At 35.1% G+C, this 16,034-nt stretch overlaps 1 protein-coding gene across 2 annotated transcripts in view; it reads right to left on the bottom strand.

The window, feature by feature from the left end:
• Positions 1–3,722: 3,722 nt before the first annotated feature.
• The window catches only part of Dhc36C (Dynein heavy chain at 36C), a 365,150-nt gene continuing 352,838 nt past the window's right edge, over positions 3,723–16,034 (bottom strand). For both annotated transcript variants that reach the window (XM_081743777.1, XM_081743784.1), the window contains one exon: positions 3,723–3,983. In XM_081743777.1, the coding sequence (XP_081599903.1) occupies positions 3,777–3,983 (207 nt within the window). In that variant the 3' untranslated portion in view covers positions 3,723–3,776. The remainder of the gene's footprint in view (positions 3,984–16,034) is intronic.

The raw sequence follows: 16,034 nt of genomic DNA, 5'->3' as shown, positions 1-16,034 counted from the left end.
AACTGTTCCGTCAGCTTTCTTTGATATATAAGCACGAGATTGAGAGCCTTTCTTAAATTCACTAATCCCCTTATACATGTCCCGAATGTTTTTACTTTTACTATTATCTTCAAGTTCCTTAATTTTAGCTTTTAAAAAATCGCGTTTCTTTGTTCTAAAAGTTTCGTAAGTTTTCCGCCTGATGTCTACGAAATTTTGTAGCCAACATAATTTTGCCTGTTTTCTCTTCTCCGCTAGCTGAATCCATTCCTGGTATAACCATGGTTTGTTCCTACGTATTTCCGCGTGTCCTAAATTTTCTTTTGCTGAAGTTTTAATGCTATCTCTAATTTAAATCCAAATATCCTCAATGCTAGTGTACTAGGAATCTTCTAAAACCGAGAATCTATTCGAAACTTCAATTTGGTATTCCTCTTTTACCTGGATCTCTTCTAATTTCTTTAAATCTCTCCGTTTTCAGACATTGAATATTTCCTTTATTCAACGATAACCACTCTCTTGTTATCGCTGTTACCAGGTAGTGATCGGTGTTACAATCAAATACATAAAAGTTTAACGTCCAAGGAAAGCTTCTATTTTCGTCCTTTCCCCATATTGAAACCAGAAGTTCTAGATCTAATACTTTCAGTACATGGGATCCACTCAGTTGGAATTGTACCGAAGTTTAACAGCGTGAAACGAAATTAGTTTGTTTTGATTCACGAGTCATAAGCGAAGACCGAAATAGTTCAATCCCAATTATATGAAAACAACTCTCGGGTAAAATCTATATCACCAAAGAAATTTTAACTTAGTGACATTAGTGAGTGCACAATACGTTACGAAAAATAAATTGTATGTATCATCTAAAGTGAGTATGTTTCACCAAGTTTTGACCCTATGCCAGAAGTTTAAAAGTTTGGTAAGAACTTCGAGAAAGCAAGGGAGTGGGGGAAATATTGTTTTCCTGAAATTACAAGTAATCTAGAATTCACTGAAAGAATATATTTTCTGAAAATGTGTGCGAAATAAGAGAACTCATACTGCACCATTCATAACCTCGTTCTCAGACCTATAAAAATCCTTAGCAACTTGGCAAGATCTTCAGCTCTCGTTTCTAATTTTTCACATACAAACACGCACACCCACACAGAGAGAGATAGAGAGAGAAAGAGAGGGGAGACGGAATTTCTCAAAAAAGCTGTAAGTAAGTAAACCGTAAAGTGAATAATTGTACTGGTAGTTACAATCTATCGCTTTTCAGACAAATTGTTTCCTGTTATTGAATTCACAGTTCTGAAACTAACTAAAGTGACTGGCACAATACTTCTACAGTAGGTACGAAGAAAAAAGGTGAAGAATTCAGAGAATGATAATAATTTCAGAACAGGGCCGGCCCTAGGCAATTTTTCGCCCCCTTTCTCCAAAAAGAACAAATTTTAAAAAGCCACGATTTTAAGTATGCTACTCCATCATGAACAAAGAAGGGGAGAGAAAAGGCACTCGCACTCAGAAAGACCTAACCCCAATACTGTTAACTTCACAATTTAGTATAACGTCATTTCTTTCTTTGCTGAACAATTTTGTTATTAACATACATCACGTTCTCTTCCCCACGAGCTGCAGATCATGCCTATAGATGAACTGTTTTGATTGATTGATTAGAGTATTCGTATTTAACGGAACGTCAGCACCAAGGCTATTTGTCCCCGTTACAGTAAGGCCGAACATGTTCCACATTAAAAATTCAAAAGAAAATTTCTTTAAAAAAAACTAGACATAAGTTCTACAGTGTAGGCTACATACTAACCCCCAAAAACTATACAAATAAAGAAGAAAGACCACAAAATGGCTATATAATAATATGAAACATACACTAGAAAACAACTTTAAAAATAACAATAAAGTAACACATAGCAGAAAAGTTTAAAAATCAAAATTAAGGTACGTGTATTATCTAATTACAATTGCAAGAATAAAAGTAAAAATACAGTCACTAGATATCATACTATCCCCTAACATCTGATTAATTTTTTTTTTTTTTTAGGTAGTCCTAGACGTTTTCTGAGGTCTAAACATTCGAGAATGTGCCGAATACTCAGTGGAACACGATCTTCACAGTATGAACGGTTAGAACCACGCACTGAGTAGGAATGTGTAAGAGTGTGGGTTCGATACAAAGAGCCGCGATGCCTGTCGATTATTCAAAGCAGGATTAATAGAATAGAGTTTATTTCCACTGGTCTGGGCCAATCCGATTGCCAGTGAGAGCATATTTGTTGGAATAAAGGCTATTAAGATCGGTTGCTATGTCGGCACATTTTTTCCGAATGCCGACATCTCCGAGCACCCATCTGACATCGAAGACAGAGCCCTGTCGCACTGACAGAAATAGCATAGGCTACAAGTTTTTTCTTAATTGATAATATTTTAATAACATGTCTTCAAAAGGTTTTTTACAACATTGCACTTAGTGCCGTAGTTGAGATAAATACCATCATGCGTGTAATTAAAATAAACACACAACGTGAAACACCAGGTTTCTGTGTGTGAATATATTGTAAGGTTCCGCATGTCTTCACACCAGGCTGTAGCCATGTGTTTATTACACATGTGTTTGCAGTAAATAAATACAGCGCAGACGACAGTACCGAAGAGGAGTCGCCCACCATCGCCAACAGTCGGCAAAACGGAGATCAACTAGGTAGCTGACATTTTAGGATAAAAGACAACAGCACACCTCAAGAATGATCAATCTCTACAGGTTGATCAAACCACCAAAGCCCTAAGGCGCCTGGCCATTAGGAACACCTTACCCTCTCACGACGCTTGGTCGCTTGGTCATTGGGTTCCCTTTCTCTCTCACGACGCCCGGTCACAAAGAGACACCTAATCACACGAACTCGTTCCCTCTCACGACGCCTGGTCAAAGAGGGTAACCTCACCTACAGAAGCCCTAAGACGCTTGGTCATTGGGTTCCTTCCTCTTTCTTACCTAAAAATAGTAGAGAAACCTACTTATTGTAATATATTTCTGTATTCAGGGGATCTTTTATAATAAAAGGTGATGGGAAAGTCCAATCTCCCGTGTACGATAGCTGTTCTACCCTACATAAATAGGAAGAATTTTACAATATTGTCCTGTCAATATTAAGACTCAATGTATAACACATCCGCCACTGTAAAATATCTATGATGGACACGTAGCAGCAGCCAAAACAGAAAATATTTTTATCGCATCTCAAGTTAGCTATTATGAGCGTATGAACGATTTTCTGTCAATAACCAGTTCCATATACAATCTCATCACAGAGAAAGAAGTTAAACACAATTTCTGAAATTTTTGATAATTTAGAGTGGCACTCGAGAGTTTTAACTTTTCACATCAATGAAAGTATTCAAAAAGCAGATAAATATATATAAAATAATATTTTACATAGGAAACTGAACTGATAATTTGCATCCTTTAAAAGTAGACCATGTTTAAAAAAGAATATCTACCTTACTTTATCAAGCTCGCTTATTACACCATACAGATACGAGCATAAAGCGATTTAAAGGACAATCACAGTATTTGTTTACTTGATAAATCTTTAAGAGTACATGCGTTTAAAGGGAAGGCGAATGTACGAGTATTATTATTGTTTCACATTATATGAGCAGTCAAAGCACAGATAGTTATTCTATGGACATCAACAGAAGGAAAAGGAATTTATAAATATTTAATAAAACACTGATTAAATATTTATATGGCACGAATTTATTTAAATTTCATCTACTTCAAAAAAAGATTAATTTTATTCAGAAAGTTGGCAGAGTAGTGCAACTCCACGTATAACCCAGTGATCTGGATGCCTGTCCGTAGGAAGGCGCAAAGGACAAACAAAGTTAGTGGAATGGCCTGTTGTGGACAACACTCCTCGCCTATCAGACGTCTTATATAAGGGGCACCGGTAAAACACCACATCTGGTAACTCATCTACCTTCAATGGCTTAAACCAAATCTGAAAATAGGAAACAGGCGTGTAGGTAATTTACAGTAATTTCCAGAATACTTATAAATAATTGAAGGGCTTGTGGAAGAAGAGACTATCCTACTCCTCCACAGAAAATATCTTCCATGCATTATATGAAACATATTATCAGTAATTTGAGCTTCTTTATTGTGGGATATGCCAAATCTTGACTAATGTTGTTATCTAAATTTGCAGAATAATGCATTTTACCTTTCTTGAAAACTTTACCGGTTTTTTCTCAAAGTTGAAAGGGTCATACGCCCTTCTTCCAAAAAGCCCTTCAATTATAATAATTAAAAGAATATAAATGGGTGAAAACCATAACGGAATAAGTGCACAAATCTTTCCCAGAACGATTTTTAAGTTGGTTGATCCAACAAGTTTTACTTTTAAAAAAGTGCGATTATAAACTAATATCTCGGTAAATAACATTATTTTGCTTATTTTTTATTTACCACATGAACTTTCTTGTGTGTAGTTGTCATTTATGAACTTGTCCCATTTCTGACCAAAATGTTACTTAAACCGTTATGATTTTCAGCCACTGATGAGTGCTAAAGAGGGTTGGGATGTAGCGGAAGGATCCAAGACTCGCAAGAAACATGTATGAGCCAAAAAAAAAAAAAAAAGGAATTGAATGAAAGATAGTAATTTAAAGGGGTATTTGACACAGACGAGCCTTCTCATCAACTTGATTTAGTGTTTACTACAAAGAAATAACGAAGAGCAGTTCATAAAAGGAAGACGTGTATCGGTAGAAGTGATAAACTGTATTCGGTTTGCAAGAAATATACTCTTGCTGCGGTATTTGAATCTAGAATTAACACGCAGCAGGAGAATGTTTGGAAAAATCATGAAAAATAGTGGGTGAAAATAAATTTAAAAAAAAAAACGAATTAAAAAAACTAAAGCAATAAAAGCTGGGTTAAGAGAATGTGATAACCATAGAAGCCGGTAAGGAAAGTAGATATATTACTAGTTTTGGGTAATTAAATATTATGAAAAAAATTTTCCAAGCAAAATCATACTACTATCTGTACGAATCGTACAATAGCCTGACTATGGTATAGGATTTTAACATAGAAGTCTCCGCTCTTTGCTGCGTTTACAAGATATTCTTTCCAGTAAAGGAGAAGCAATGAAGCATTTATCCCAGTAAATGAGGTCATAATATCGCGACGCCTTCCGGCAACTTAAACTGCCTAATTCCGGTTAGTAAAGTTTCCTGGTTTATTTATTCATTTAAAAAAAAAAAAAAAAAAAATCCTTGCGTGTCTCTCTATAAATCTCTCCTCTAGTCTTGAGAGATGTCACGCCTTCCCCTCCTAGAAATGGTTTCAGTGTCTTACTCCCACAGTATATGTTTCAGATGGTAACTTATTATATATACTAAATTCGTTTGATATTTCTCCATGAGTTCATGTTGTATCGTATAGTCCACTGTATGTTTTTTCTTTCTGAGTCAAAAATGTCTAAAGATATATAAATATATTGCAGTAACAAGGAAATATTATATTACAGCCCGACTGTCGTTGTTGTGCAGAACTTATGATATGATATGACATAGGGAAATGAGTTAAATGAAGAGTGTAAGATTTAATATCAAAGTTGAAACACCGCCAGTTAAAGAAAAGCATAGAACAACAAAGCTCATATTTAAAAATAATTTCGGCTTAAACTAGCTCCGACTACATTTAATTCAAAATTGAACTTCTAGAATGCAAAGTATGAGCGTAGCTAAAAGAGAAAAACAATAAGAATGGTCGGGATTCGAATCTAGGACCATCCACGTAGGAGTTCCTTACACTAAACATTCTTCTAACACATAGTTACGTAAACGCGCTGTTTTATAAAGTTATATGTTTGCATCCAAGTGACACTCTTAAGAGCATTTCCATTCCTTTAAAAAATATATATTCTTTTCAAAAGTCTATCATGTTTACGACGATTTGTTTCATTTTCCACTAGAGCTATCTATCAAATATAACTCTATTAACATAGTATAAACACACTTCTACTGCCTTAAAAAGTGTTCCTGAACAGGGGAAGTTTATTATGCACCCTGTAACTAAGCTACAAAAGGTCTACCTTCAATGTCAACCGCGCACTTACCAAATCAACTTTTGGAATATTCCATTCTATTAGTTTCTCAACGTAGCGAAAGGAAAAGTATACGAATGAGTGCGTAGAGTTCTCCGTAGCTGAATGAATAAATCACGGTTCGACAGTTAACAGGTTCGTGGCTCGAAACTCGTCTCGGAAGCTGAAGATTTTTAAATTCTTAAATTCACCCAGATTTTCTCTCCCTTTGCAATCATCTGATGTTCTAAAAGAATTCTCCACCTTAATTCGACAACTGCCTGACCTGATCCTCGCAATTCGGAAATTTTCCTTCTTCTGTTTCAAAAAATCACAAATTTCGTCTAAATATGGATGCTATTCAATAATTTTTTTCTCCAATTCTAAACTTGCATGTCTAAATCATTCCTCTCTGTCTCCATATTTTAATCTATCATTCTCAATGTCGTCCACTATGAACGCACATGGCTTGGGATCAATTCTTCGAATCTCGTAACGAAATGTAAGCGGTCTAGCAATGTGCTATCGTAACTCTATAGGTTTGTTGCTACAAGCAGCGTCATTTTAGATTTTGTTCGGAGAGGGGGGGGAAGGAGTAATTCTCAGCCAACATAAAAGTTTCACTTTTTATATCAATGTTTTACTATACATTTGATCAAACAATATGTGTTTACCACACTCATGTTTATCACCCTCCTGTCCTATCCAAATGACGCCCCTGGAACATTTGTTTGCAATTACTGGGAAACAAAATGAAATTAATCATTGAGTAACACTCATTTCTGGCAATAATTTTTATAACTCTGCACCCACATTACAAACTTGGAGGAGCACAAAACCTACTGCCGTGATCAGTGGCGAAGCCAAGGGAGGCCCTGGGGGGCCAGGCCTCTTGCTCAAATTCTTGGCCTCCCTAGTGCCCCCCCCCCCACAAAGACTGATACTGCTATAGGTCGAAAAACGCTGAGTTGATAGTGGGCACAAGTGAAACTACTACCGAAATATATCTCGGTAACAGAGTTACCAACTGCAGAATATCGTATGCTGCAATAGTATACGTTCCGAGTAAAAAGCTCCAGGCTCGTTTTTATTGGTAGTACAGTACGGTCTAATTCATCGGAATCTGTAATGTGCATGCATTGACCTCACCATCTGAACGTTTCCTTTAACCTCTGTCCCTTATCTGGTTATCTTCTTTGTTTTCGGCACCAAAAAAAAAAAAAAAATCATTCGGCATTCTCATTCGCTTCGATGTTGAAAGTCATACTAAAATAAGAGATGCTTACAAATACCATACACTGCTGTAAAATATTAGACTTGTGTTGGACGTAAGAAGTCTTCGTGAATTAAGTAATTAATGTCCATTGATTACGCGACATAGAACAAATGCATAGCATCCATTAAATAATTTGGTATTATTATTATTATTATTATTATTATTATTATTATTATTATTATTATTATTATTATTATTATTAAAAAATTATTATTATTAATATCGAGCCGTCTTGTTTACTATACTGTAGAGGAAGAGAGCAAAAGTTTTTATTATTTCTGTCATTCTTTCTGTTGTTCGTATTCCAATTGTTCGAGAAAATTAAGATATTGAATACTACCAACACCTACTCTTTCCCACTGATACTGGTTATCTTTCTCTTTCCTAACGCTCTTGGCCGCTGACAACTCCGTAGAAACCTTCTGCTGCGATGTTAACAAGCGATACTAGCGATATCCAAGGAAAACGGAGTCAGCGCTTGGTGAACCTATATTACCAACTAAAGCCTGGAGAAATGAGGATAACAAAAACCAGTGATTCTTTATAAATAAATCGTTCAGAAATATTTTCTTTTAAACGATTTTAACTGCAGCTTAATCCCAAAACAGCTACTACTAGAGAAACTCCGAAGTTTATCACAGAGCAGTGCTATGATCTCCTAATTACTAAGCATAAGGTAAGATACCGAGACGATACAACTTGGTCGCAGCACTAATGCTATTTTGTGTAAAAGTGGTAGTTACTCCCGTGACCAGGTTGTATCATCCCGTTTTCTGATGTTTAGTAATCAGAGAGATATCAGAAGTTTGTAGGACTAGTTGATGTATAAGTTCCAAATATTCCAGATATTCCATTCAGTAAGTTCAGTCAGTGAATATCCATTTTTTATCACAGATTTATAGTTGTTCTTTGTCAAAATATATATTTCTGAGAAAATTAAGCATTAGGCATTTCTGACAAGTAAACCTTACGTTTGGGTGAATCGAGTTGCTGACGGAGACACATATGAGAAAGTAGTACTAAATGTGGTCAGTATCTCAGTGAAGTTATAGGTGCGAAGCTCCAGGGGTTTAGGAGATATAGCTACCAGAACATTACATGGAAGTACAGAATAGTCTTCATACAGTTGGAGGTAAAAGCTCTATAAGACCTCTTGTAACGACAAAAGATGAATAACAAATATACGGGTACATATTAGGACTAGGGAGAAGTCATATAGTAAGGGTATACCTGACGGCGGCCATCTTGAAATCCGCCATTTTGAATTAAGGTTAAGTTTTTAAAATAGGAATAGGGTCATGTGATACATGATTTAAGACTCGAATTTAATCAGAAGAACAATGGTGACGTTAATTTTGATTTACGCGCAATTAGTAAAAAGTTACAGGGAAATTAAATATTGTTGCAGCATATGTATTAGTCCTTTACCCCACCTTGTAAATTTTGTGTTAATGATAATAATTAAATAAAAAGCAGGTGGATAAATATTAGGTCTATGGTAAGAGTTGCCTTGATGGCGGCCATGTTTAAATCTGCCATTTTGAATCAGACAAAAGTTTTAAACAAAGCGCATAACAGTGACACCTTATTAATAGCAAATTTGCCATAAATCCAACGGTATAACCATTTTTGCTTTATCATTATCCAGCACAAAATTAAATGGGAATAAAGTAATGCAATAGATGACTTCGGGCTAGAAGTTAACCAAAAATAGAATGGTGGCGTTACAATGTTAGTTGTTTGATGCTGTACTTGCACGCCATTTCGTTGTTTTTCTTGTATCCTGTTCACATCTATTTCTCGTTCGCTATTTAAAACTTTGTCTAATTCAAAATGGCGGATTTGAACATGGCCGCCATCAAGGCAACTCTTACCATAGACCTAATATTTATCCACCTGCTTTTTATTTAATTATTATCATTAACAAAAAATTTACAAGGTGGGGTAAAGGACTAATACATATGCTGCAACAATATTTAATTTCCCTGTAACTTTTTACCAATTGCCCGTAAATCAAAATTAACGTCACCATTGTTCTTCTGATTAAATTTGCGCCTTAAATCATGTATCACATGACCCTATTCCTACTTTAAAAACTTAACCTTAATTCAAAATGGCGGATTTCAAGATGGCCGCCGTCAGATATACTCTTACTATATTACTTCCCCTTAGTCCTAATATGTATCCATATATTTGCTATTCACCTTTTGTTGCTACAAGAGGTCTTATAGAGCTTTTACCTCCAACTGTATGAAGACTATTCTGTACTTCCATGTGATGTTCTGGTAGCTGTATCTCCTAAACCCCTGGAGCTTCGCACCTATAACTTCACTGAAATACTGACCACATTTAGTACTACTTTCTCATATGTGTCTCCGTCAGTAACTCGATTCACCCAAACGTAAGGTTTACTTGTGAGAAAATTACATTGTAGGAATTATGCAGAACAGTAAATCAATGATGACATGAATTTTCGACAGGATATACTAATACCCCTTCATCAAATCTAATCTCAAAACTAACAATATTAATTTAGTATCGACATATTAAGGTACTTCAACTACATTTAGATTTATTTCAAGGCTTTGAAACACCCGAGGCTCAGAGTATAGAAATGAGTCAATAGGGCCATAAAAATTTCCCTAGTGACACCGAGGAAGAATCTTGGCAAACTCCTCAGTCGAAATATTTACCCACGAGGGATCGATCACGCCATCTTCCGAATCTTAAGCTGATGTTCTACCGCTGAGCTTCGGCCATTCGTTGTGGGTATGAAATGTTTGGGTATTTGAATTCACATCAAATTAAAAAAAAAAAAAAAAAAATCCTAAACAAATTAAAGAAAGAGAAAGGCCACACATACTTATTTTGCTGCAAGGAGTTCCCATTGAAATGTCTGTTCTGATATTGTTTGATATTAGGGAAAGAAAAAAATTTCCTCTTTTTGGTTCAAAGAAAGTTCACTTCATCATTTTAATGAAGGCAAATTCATTACTCAGTTTTAGAGATCAAGGGAAAAAGTAACCAAAACTAATTAAACTACGGCCAGATCAAAACAAGAGGCTGCAACGGGGCAGTTGCCCTGTGCGCCAGCAAACTTATCTGTGTGTTTATTGGTATAGATGTAGATGAAAGGAGTGCTAATCGTAAAATTTGCCCTAGGCGACAATTGTCTAGTTTCGTCACTGATTGTGCCACCATTTTTGTGAAATCGGGGACATTTTTCTGAAATGGTAAGAATACCTGATAATTATTGGCAATTTACTTTAAAGTGAAACTTCAGCTTCAAGAGCAACGCTTAAAATTTAAAGTGGGCTGGGACGGCAAATCAGTATCGTGTTAGAGTTCAGTTCCTGGGTCTATGCGACGTTTGTCTCTTAAGAACATTTGTCCTTGTCCATCACTTTTTAGTTTATTATTATTACTAATACAGTTTATATACCAAACCACTATTTATATTATTATATGGTATTAAACCAAATCTGGAACTTGTGATATTTATTTACTTGCATCATTCCGTCCTGCAAATTAGTATAATCTGTACAAAAGGGGATGTTTTCGGGTTGGTAAAATTTGAGATGACTGCTGCTATGCTATAACTTCGAGCTTCGCCTTATCTCAAGTAGATGCAGATATGTCGGAAAGTTTGATTCTTGCAAATTCATAAGTTCAAACGCTGTCAAAGATGAGGTCTGGAGAATATAACTTTCAACGAACAACATTCGAAAAAATTTATCAAGAATGTTTGGAGATATGCAAAAAAAAAAAAAAAAAAAAAAGTCTTGAAATTCCAGAGCCTGAAACAGATAGATAATAGGAGTTTCTCGTAAAACGAACTATACATTCGCCATCGAAATATAAGAAATTTATTTGGCTGAATATCTTCCTTCATTGGAGGCAGAAAACGAATTTTCTAAAAATAATATAAAAGAGATATTTTTCTGGCTACTATTGATAAGGCAATCACTGAGATGGAAAATGCTTTGGATCATGTAGCAAAATCATTAGATTAATTACCACTCTAAAAAACCAACTAACTAACTCTATGGCTTATGGAACCCGGAGGTTCAATGCCGCGTTCACAAAAGCTCTCCACTGACTTATATCCTTAGCCAACTGTATCCAGTTTCTACTTTGTATTCCTATCTCTGCAAGATCCATCTTAATATTGTCCTCCCATCTGCGCCTAGGTCTTCCTAATGGTCGTTTTCCGATTGGTCTTCCAGTCAACACTTTGAAAGCGTTTCTACTTTCTTCCATCCTAGCTACATGACCTGCCCACCTAAGCCTCCTAGACTTGATAACCCTAACAATGTTTGGTAAACCGTATAAATTATGTAGTTCCTCGTTATGACGTTTCCGCCATTCCCCATTCCCGTTTCTCTTGGGTCCGAATATTCGTCTCAGGATCTTGTTCTCAAATACTTTCAGTCTATGATCTTCTTTCAGAGAAAGCGACTATGTTTCGCAACCATATAGAACAACACGCATGATAATCGTTTTATATATTTTAAGCTTCAAATTCCTCGACAGAATTCGCGACGACAAGAGATTTTGAACTGAATAATAACATGAATTCCCTGCTTATAGTCGACATTTAATTTCTTCGTGAATATGACTTTCGTCTGTTAATACTGATTCTAGATATTTGAAAGTATCCACTTTATCAAAAGTATTATTTATTATTTTAAGGCATCTATTATTTGCTGTAGTAAAGTCCCGACGCACTTTCATGTATTTAGTTTTCTCTGCATTTACTTCTAAACCCGTGTCCCTGCAAGCGTTTAATAAGATCTCTGCATTTCTTTCTATTGTTCTCCTGTCATCCTCTATTAAATTTACATCATCAGCATATGCCATAACATGGTGGATACCGTTCAACTCTAAGCCCTGGTTGCTATCTTTGATTTTCCTTATGGCGTATTTCAGGACAAAGTTGAATAATAATGACGACAATGCATCTCCTTGTTTTCGACGTGACAGCTCGTGGGCAAAAATTTTCCTACCCGGACTTTACTTTGGGATTCATTTAAACATATCGTAATTAATCTAATTAGCTTTTTCGGTATTCCAAGTTTTGTAAGAACGTTGTATAATGTTTCTCTCCTAACCGAGTCGTAAGCCTTTCTAAAATCAATAAATAGTACCGGGGTATTGTATTCCCACTTTTTTTCGAGTATTTGACGAATGGTAAATATTTGGTCGATTAAACCAATTCTGGAACTTGTCATATTTATTTACTTCCATCATTGCGTCCTGCAAATTAGTATAATCTGTACAAAAGGGAATGTTTTCGGGCTGGTAAAATTTGAGATGACTGCTGCTATGCTATAACTCTGACCTTCGCCTTATCTCAAGTAGATGCAGATATGTCGAAAGGTTTGATTCTTGCAAATTCACAAGTTCAAACGCTGTCGAAGATGAAGTCTGGAGAATATGACTCTCAACAAACAACGTTCGAAAAAAATGATCAAGAATGTTTGGAGATATATATATATATATATATATAAAAATCTTGAAATTCCAGAGCCGGAAACAGATAGATAATAGGGGTTTCTCGTGAAAACAAACTACACATTCGCCATCGAAATATAACAAATTCATTTGGATGAATCTCTTCCCTCATTGGAAGTAGAAAACGAATTTTCTAAAGATAATATAAAAGAGATATTTTTCTGGCTACTATTGATAAGGCAATCACTGAGATAGAAAATGCTTTGGATCATGTAGCAAAATCATTAGATTAATTACAACTCTACATCCAAAAAGTGTAAACTTTCTAAATCACAACATTGTGGAGCCTAGGGCCCAGCATTATGGAAGCGATTTGGAAATGTTCAAATGTGAACTCAAAATCCTCCCAAACACTATTGAGTTGAATGAAGACGAGAGAAAACCAAAGTTGATTTCTTGATGAATTTCGTTCATTTTTTTTTATGTCTGCAAAAACGCATTCCTAGAAACCTACAAGCTATGTACGAGTACCATCTCTAGTGCTACATGTGAAAGGTCATTCTCATGTTTAAAAAGATTAAAGACATATATGCAATTCAATGACTGATGATAGGTTAAAAAAACATAAGATTACTTTACATTGGGAAGAAAATTGCTATGTCGTTAGATCTTCAAAATGTTGTTGATAAGTTTGCTGCTGCCCACAAGAATAGAAAGATCCTCTTAAGTAGAGGCATGAATCTATAAGTTATTTTCTTTAGCTGTAAAAGTGTATTTCTCTGCTTCCACTTAAATCAACCAGACACAAATATTTTAAATGCCGTGATTAAATAACTACTTACTTATATTAGAAATCAATTGTATTAATGTGTCCTAGTTGTTTGAGGTAGTAAATTCTTACATTTTCACTGTAAAAGAGTTAAATCATGAACAACAAAGATGAAAACATTCATTTGAATACACACACACATATTCACGCATTATATATATATATATATATATATATATATATATATATATATATATATAATGTGAATAATTCATTGGAGATGGCCCCCTCAAAATTTTCTTGGACCTTTCATTGGCCCCCTGAAAAAAATTCTAGCTACGCTACTGGCCGTGATTTACAATTTCCATAGATTTTACAAGGAGCATCTTCGTAGCTTGGTGTGATATGCAATCTTTGAAGAGGGGAAATAATGCAAATAAAGGTGTTTATGAAGTTATGGGAATATTTTGTGCCAATTTTTTTAATCAGTGTCTAAAAAGGTATTTCAGTACAAACGAATGAAAGAGACGGTTTTAGAGCTATAAAGCTTGTAAACATAGTTCATGTTTCTTTCATCTGAATAGAAACAGTATATACGTCACACAGACTGCTTTAGGCGAGGAGAGGAAGGGGAGTAGGACGAGCTGGAATTAATACCAGGAGTAAGTAGTCGATCGACAGGTGAGTTTCTGAATGCATAAACACATGGCAAATAGAGTTTAATTGTAGTTTGGACTTAAACTTTATGTAACATTTTCTATGCCACGAACTGTACAATGGTTTGATTTCTATATGACTGAACACATCTTTCGGTTTCTGCATTTTTCTAACAACTGACTAACTTTGTCGTCAATTAGACCTATTTTCATTTTCCTTTCTGCTCTCTGATCCGCCCAAAATTTTCTTTCAATAACGGGAAATTTCAGATCTTTCTTGTACCTGCACTTGTCATAATCGCTAGATTTACATGCAGTGTATTTTCTACTGTGGTTTTGAATGCATTTATTTCTTCTGTGTAAGAAACGCTTTCACCTATGTCCCGAAAGAATTATTTCGAAAGCTTTTGAACGTTATCGTAATTATTTACAACTCGATGATATACTTCTTACTAATTGTTGAAATCAATGCCTTTTCCTAAACATCTTTGATTTTAGAAGAAAATTCTGTAGCAACTGCGATGGAAGCCAGCTGCTTCTTTCCTTTACTGTAATATCTCTCAACTTGAAATCTGATGGAAGATCCCGGCCGCTAATGTAAGCTAAGCTCCAAACATACGGCTCTTTATTTCTCTCCTGCTTTGGATCTTAATGCTTAGCTAGCTACGTAACAGTAATTCTTGTTGTATCTTGAACTTGCCACTGTCAACACAACGACTAGAAAATAACAGCGCAAGAATCATTTTGCATTTTGTACTGTACAGTTGCTGCTGCGTAACTGCCGGAGACAATGTCCTGGGCTAGATAAGGGGAAGGACACAAACCTCCTCAAAAGGTGACCAAGCTTTTTGGGTATTTTGGGTATTCTGAGGTCTAAGTATTCTGGATATTTTATTACGATGTGCCGAATACTCAGTGAGACGATAGTCGTCACAATACGGACAGTTAATGCCATGCAATAAATAAGAATGTGTGAGATGAAAGCGTCCGATAAGCACAAGTTAAACAATGTAACTAGTGAAGACGTGGAGTGTGAAGAAAAATAAAATCAACGATAGGAATGACCAACGACGCGTTTAGAAAACAGGAAGTTTATCAAATATTTCCCCTGCAGTACTGAAATGTACAGAGAAGGTACACAAGACTTCAAACACACACATACATACACAAATACGAAGAAGACTAGGGATGTTTGAAATGCATGTATGGCGAATAATAAATCGATAACTGGGTCGAATAAAAACAACAAAGAAAAAGAGCACAGAGTACAGGATTAACATGATCGACAGTAGATTCTCTTGTGGACATAGAAAGAATGGTAAAGTAAAGAAGACAAGAAGATGACTATAGTCTAATAGTGGATAATTTGTACCTTAGACACAAAGATTAACCCTTTCCATCTTAGTTTATAATTTATAATGCTTGTATTTATCATGGTCCGCAGCATCATAAACAAAAGAATTATGACACAATTTATTTACACTAATCAAACTACTACTGGAAATTCCGAAGATGTTAGCATTCTTCGTTATTTAAAAATTGTACTGATATGATAAATGATCTCCTATCTGTTTATACAATCCATGTATACAGTCTAAAAATAGAACACCATTCTACTGTGCAAACACTGAATATGACGTAAACGAAAAATATTTAGTACATTAAATAGAGCAAAAAACTGAAACACACAAAATTTTGAACACGTCTAGAGAGATAATAATAATAATAATAATAATAATAATAATAATAATAATAATAATAATAATAATAATAATAATAATAATAATAATAATAATAATAATAAT

The sequence above is a fragment of the Thermobia domestica genome, chromosome 2, assembly GCF_964235325.1.
Source record: "Thermobia domestica chromosome 2, izTheDome1.hap1.1, whole genome shotgun sequence".
In the NCBI taxonomy this organism is placed as follows: Eukaryota; Metazoa; Arthropoda; class Insecta; order Zygentoma; family Lepismatidae; genus Thermobia; species Thermobia domestica.
This window is presented reverse-complemented; position numbering and strand designations above follow the sequence as displayed.